Genomic DNA, 6,217 nt, shown 5'->3' with positions numbered 1-6,217 from the left:
AAAATCGCATAACAGCCGAGCATACACCCAGCAGCGCTGCTGATGCCTGAACGGTATGTGGAATGAAGTGGGCGGGCATCGGGAGGCCACTATGGCACGGGGCAAGCACTATGGGCAGTCTATCTGAAGTGTACCTGGCGTATAAGACGACCCCCCACTTGGAGGCATATTTTTCAGGGCCAAAAAATCGTCTTATACGCCGGCAAATACGGTACTACCTGCCGGGCAGTTAAGCCCTCTAATCTATTTCACATTCATGACAACCCTGGGTGGTAACATCTCTCAGCCATTGCACAGATAAGTGAAAGTCACACATCAACCGGGCAGCTAAGCCCCAGCTCTGTCTGGCTGCAAAACTCAGCCAACTCCATCTATCACACCTCTCCCCACCCAGCACCCAATCTCTCCAAACCTCAGCTTTCTCATCTGTAAAATGGGCCTAATTCTTACACTTACCTCATAAGCTGCTCCACTTATGAGCAATTAAGGCTCAAATCAGTTAGTGGGCACAGCATCCATGGTAAACTATAAAGCATCCTAATGGCAGCAAAAGGTAATGTGTGCACGAACTTGAAAGTGTACACACTTCCCCTCTTGTCATCTCCTCTGAACCTACCACACTCCTAGGGAAAAGGTCTGTTGCCCGCAGCTGACAGATGAGGAATTAGACACAGCTCAGAGAGTCTAAGTAACATGCCCAAGGACACACAGCTTGTCAAAGAAAAGGGCAGAGACTGCAACCCTCCTGTCTGAATAGGACCAAGGGTTCTCTGCTGTGCTCACTGAGGGGGGTGGCCCTGGGGTGCATCCTATCTAGCCACCCTCGTTAGGGGCTAACACGTAAGATGGGCGCCCCCAGAGGGCAGGGGTTTTATCTGTTTTGTCGCGTGTGGCGTTGTCAGTGCCCTGCATAGGACCCACCACACAATACTCGGTAAATATTGTTAAATGTGTGAAATAACAAGAAAAATAAATGGAGAATGAGGTCCAAGAGAGGGAAAAACCCAGCTAAGCCATCAGCCCAGAAGGCCTCTCTGACCTGGGTTTATCTTCAGAGAGTGAGGTGCCTGGGACAGGAGCCGTAGAGTGACCTCCCGCTGGGGGCCAGATGCTGGCCTCCCAGGCAGCAGGGCATGAATACCAGCAGCCTCCCCGACCTCCAGCCACCCAGTTCTGAATCTAAGACGGGTCTCCAACCTCGAGCACTCTGCGGCCTCCTGGGAGGGCCTCCTCCCTGGCCCGGCTGGGAGTGAAGGCCGGGTGGCCGCACCTGCAGCTGTGGCCCAGGCCCTGTTGGGCCAACATGGCTGTGTGTACAGACAACATCCACCCCTACACTCAGGCCACCCTGGGGAGGGAGGGCCTTGAGGCCTGGCCTGGTTCCAGCTGACCACTAACTTGTGGTGTGACCAGTCACCGGTCTCTCTGCAACCGGGTTCCCATCCAAAAAGTGAAGAGTTTGGCTGGAGAGCTCCCGAGGCCCTGCCCGTCTAACAGTCAGGTCAAACCAAGGCCCAGCCATTGGACTAAGTGGCCTCTGTTGAATACTCCATTGTCTCTGACCTCAAGGATTCACAAGCCAGTAGTGGAAATAATCTGTTACATTCCTTAACTCAGCATGCATTCCTTTTTAAATATATTTGTATTGATTTCAGAGAGGAAGGGAGAGGAAACGAGAGAAATGGAAACATCAATGATGAGAGAGGATCATTGACCAGCTACCTCCTGCACGCCTCACACTGGGGATTGGGCCCGCAACCCGGGGATATGCCCTGACCGGGAATCAAACATGACCTTCTGATTCATAGGTCGATGCTCAACCACTGAGCCATGTCGGCCGGACAGGGCACCAGTTCTTACTTTGCAGGGGAAAGAGGGCTGGAGAAGATGTACGCAGGCCCCTGACATGTAGGTACATCCAATACTTGGTCAAATGAATAAATACATACTAAGTGCAGTCATAATTCACTTACTCAACCAGGCAAACATTGGCTCTTGGTATTGGTGATATTAAGCACAGATATACATACAGAACATAAACACATCTATATGTATAAAAGCCTAAGCGACTTAACAACTGGAATGACCGGTTGACCAGTCGCTATGACACGCACTGACCACCAGGGAGCAGACGCTCAACACAGGAGCTGCCCCTTGGTGGTCAGTGCGCTCCCACAGCCAACCTCTCGCTCTCCCCGCCTCCCCTGACTGCCAACCTCCCATGGTCCCTCCCCCCTGCCAGACGGCCCCCCTGATAGGCCTCAATCACCAGCCAGGCTGAGTGACCTCACCCATGCACGAATTCGTGCATCGGCCCTCTAGTATATAATGTAACTGTGGTATTTAAACTTCACAGGGGAGGATTGAGAAAAGAATGCCTCAAGAGCCTCCTAAGAGGGAGTAAAAATGAAAATGAAGCTTGAGAAATGTTTTCTATTGCAAGATTTTTGTCTCTGCCCCACCCCCCACCCTCCCCTGAGCCGATGTACATGCTCTTCTGCCTGCCTAACCTGCCTCTCGCCACCTTAGCCTCTTGAGGAAAAGTTGACATTTACTGTGCACCTACTGTACGCCAGGCACTGGGCTAAGTTCTATGTACACATCATCTCATTTAATTCTCCCTGTGTCCCCTGAGCTAGGGAATGGGTAACAGCACAGACTCTGGGTCCAAGTCCTGGCCCTGACAGACACTACCTGGGTGTCCTTGGGCAAGTTACTTACTAGTAACATCGTGGTGCCCCCATTTCCCATCTATAAATGGAGTAAATAACTGTACCTACTTCAGAGGACTGCTATAAGGATTAAAAGAGTAAATATATGACAAGCACATAGAACAGTGTCTGGTCCATGGTCAATACTATACAAGTGTTTGCTATTATTGCTGCTGTTATTATTCCTGTTTTATTTCAGATGAGGCTGAGGCTCAGTGGGGTTGAATCATCTACTTGAAGTCCTACTGCTAGTTAGTACAGTGGTCGGCAAACTGCGGCTCGCAAGCCACATGCGGCTCTTTGGCCCCTTGAGTGTGGCCACGAAGTTTCAGTTGCACTGTACGTGCGCGCCTGCACATGGTATTTTGTGGAAGAGCCACACTCAAGGGGCCGCAGTTTGCCGACCACTGAGTTAGTAGAACCAGGAGAGGGTCCCAGTCAGTCTGACGCCTGCGCCTGGGCTCTTAACCACTGTGCTACTCTGCCCCATACCATGCTGAGCTCAGCTTTCTACTCTTCCAGGAAGCCTTCCTGGATTTCCCCATATCTCCACAGGACTGCATCTATGCCTCTCTCACAGCTCTAACTACTCCGTGGGGAGCCACTCTACCTTTGTCATGGGGCTTTAAACTCCTCCACGGCTGTGCTGATCAGCCATCAAGTCCCCAAGGCATAGACAAAGCCTGGTCCTGAGGAAGAACCCCATGAGAGTTTGCTGAGCAAATGCATGTGACGGAATGGTGCCCCACCTATGGCCCCAGCCTTTGCCCCCCCCCCCCATTCCCCACTAACCTGCAGCTCTCCTTCTCCAACGGCTCCACAGTGAGGTAGTACAGGTCTCTGGAGAGGTGATATGGGTCACTTCTGCGTGACCCCCAGGCACTGGCCTTGATGGACCACAGCAGGCCAAGGAGCAGCAGCAAGCTGCCTGCCCCAAAGCAGATGAAGCTGATGGACCTGAGCAGGGACCTGGGGGCCTCAGGTGCAGGGTCCCCAGTGGGTGGGGCCGGCTGGCTGGGTTGAACGCCCTTATCCCCTTCACTCCACCACGCGAAGCAGAGCGTCCCGGCGATCAGAAACACTGTGCCGCTGACCGACACGCAGTAGCGGAGGGTGGAGGCCACTCGGCCCCTGTCACAGTTCTGGACACACAGAAAGAAAGAGGAGAAGAAATGGGCATGTAAGCAGCCTGCCAAGTGCTGGGAACCTGGGTTTTAGTTCTCCTCCACCTGGGGTCACTGGGCCATCTTGGAGAGGTCATCTGGGTTCTCTGTGCCTCAGCGTCCTCATCCGGGTAATGGAGATGATGCTCCTAACTTTGCGGGGCTGTTCTGAAGGTCACAGTTAATGTGTCTGAAGTTGCTAGCACCACGCCTGGGATCGAGCAGGAATTCAGTAAGCGTGGTGATGTTTGCTCCGGGCCCCTCCAGGCCTCAGAGGCCTCATCTGCCCAGTGGGTATGAGACTCCACAGGCTGGGAGGGAGAAGAGGAATACCCCTGGGCTCCATCAGGCCTGCCAGGACCGGGCTGGCTGGCTACACATGCCTCACTTCACCCAGTCACAATCCCCAGAGGTCGACAGTGTCGCCTCCTCCTGACAGAGGAAGACACGCACTGCAGGACAGGAAAGGAGCGAGCGCGAAGGAGGGCGCTGAGACGTCTGGAGGTAAAATTCATGATCTGAAGCAAAATTGTGCACAAAAATGTCCACTGTGGCCTTATTTATAATGATCCTAATTTGGAAAGAGCCAAAATGTCCAACTCTAGGGAAATAGTGAGGAAACCATGGCACAACCTCTAGATGGACTATCAATGACTTATTTTAAAAAATCAAGCTCAGAACACATGTTTAACAACAGGAGGGAAACGTTTTTGATATCTTACTTTTTTCAACTAATTACCCAAATAGTGTTATCTCAACGAGGTAAAGAAAAAATGCACAGGAAAAAAACACAAAAAACCACTGGGAGGAAGCCTGGCCCCAGATAGGAAGGGGCTAACACATGCGTCTGTGTGGTTCCCAAAGGCACTGTACATGCTGTTCTCTTCCTGGTAACTGCCCGTTATCTCCCCTCAAGGCTCAGCTCAGCCCCACCCAAGACACCTTTGCCGGTGACACTTTAAATACCCAATCCCCTCGGCCTTATTGAGCCACAGTTCTTACCTGTCCGTGATTAACTTCTCCTTTGCCATCCATATTGACCCTGTTCACTGCTCCATCCCCCAATGCCTAGCACATGATAGCTGCTAAATAAAGATTTGTTGAAGAAATTCCCTTAAATGAGGGGGAAAGTGTTGCTGGCCAAATATTTGTTGTGTGAAAAGCCTGCTCACAGCTGGAAGAGCTGGGTGAGGGAGGATCCCAGAGGATCCCAGCTGAAGCAGAGGGTCCCAGCTGGGATCCTCTGCACCCAGCCATGAAGCAGAGGCCTGGCTCTGGTCCCCACACTGCGGCTCACCGGCTGTGCCCTGGGCTGAGCCTCTCCACTGCTCTGGGCCTGCTGCCTCATCCCTACAAGGAGCCGGTGCTCCAGCAGGCTGGGAGGAGAACTCCCCTCCCAAAAGCTGAGCCAGAGAAGCAGGGAACTCACAGACCTCAGAGAGATTCAATGGCCAGAAACGCCTTCCAAATGGGAGTTTACCCAGCCCGAAGTGGTACATCAGACAATGCCCTGGGGGGCAGCTACCCCAAGGCATGCTCCTGGAGGAGCAGAGGAGTGTGCACCATGTTCAAGATACAGTAGGTAAAGCTTCAGCTTTCAAAAGGGCCTGTTCCCACCAGAGGGGTGGAGGGAGGGGGGGAAGGGGAAGGGGCTTGAGGAGTGCAAACTTCCTGTTACCGCATAGGGAATAGAGTCAATAACATCGTAATAAACTATGTACAGTGGCAGATGGTTACTAGCTTTATTGTGGTGATCACTCTGTAAGATAGATAAATGCTGAATAACGATGTTGTACACCTGAAACTAATGTAATACTGTATGTCAATTATAATCGAAAATAAATTAATTTTTTTAAAAGAGTATGTTCCCAAATGTGTTTTACAATGTGTGTGTGGTGCCCTGGCCGTGTGGCTCAGTTGGCTGGAGTGTCGTCGTGTACACCCCAAGGCTGCAGGTTTGATTCCCAGTCAGGGCACATACCTAGGTTGAGGGTTCACTCACTGGCCAGGGTGCACACAGGAGGCAACCGACCAATGTTTCTCTCTCACATTGATACCTCTCTTTCTCTTTCTCATCAATAAAAAAAAATAATTAATAAATGATATTAAATGTGTGGGGTTAAGAAGCAAATCCACCCATGTTATCAAAAAGAAACTGTGTGTGGTCCTGCCAATGTGGCCCAGTGGCTGAGTGTCGACCTATGAACCAGGAGGTCACAGTTTGATTCCTGGTCAGGACACATGCCCGGGTTTCGGGCTCAGTCCCCAGTGGAGGTGGGTGTGCAGGAGACAGCTGGTCAATGATTCTTTCTCATCATTGATGTTTCTATGTCTCTCTCCCTG

The 6,217-nt window shown here is 51.6% G+C and overlaps 1 protein-coding gene across 1 annotated transcript in view; it reads right to left on the bottom strand.

Moving 5' to 3' along the window:
- TMEM61 (transmembrane protein 61) overlaps positions 1-5,085 on the bottom strand; it is an 8,898-nt gene extending 3,813 nt beyond the window's left edge. The window contains exons 1-2 of the mRNA XM_006768360.2: positions 4,877-5,085; positions 3,504-3,853 (exon numbers count right to left, since the gene is read on the bottom strand). Of these exons, the coding sequence (XP_006768423.1) occupies positions 3,504-3,853; positions 4,877-4,909 (383 nt within the window). The 5' untranslated portion in view covers positions 4,910-5,085. The remainder of the gene's footprint in view (positions 1-3,503; positions 3,854-4,876) is intronic.
- Positions 5,086-6,217: the final 1,132 nt, after the last annotated feature.

Source organism: Myotis davidii, unplaced genomic scaffold (assembly GCF_000327345.1).
Source record: "Myotis davidii unplaced genomic scaffold, ASM32734v1 scaffold79, whole genome shotgun sequence".
NCBI lineage: Eukaryota > Metazoa > Chordata > Mammalia > Chiroptera > Vespertilionidae > Myotis > Myotis davidii.
The sequence above is the reverse complement of the archived record's forward strand: the minus strand, read 5'-3'. Positions and strand labels throughout refer to the sequence as shown.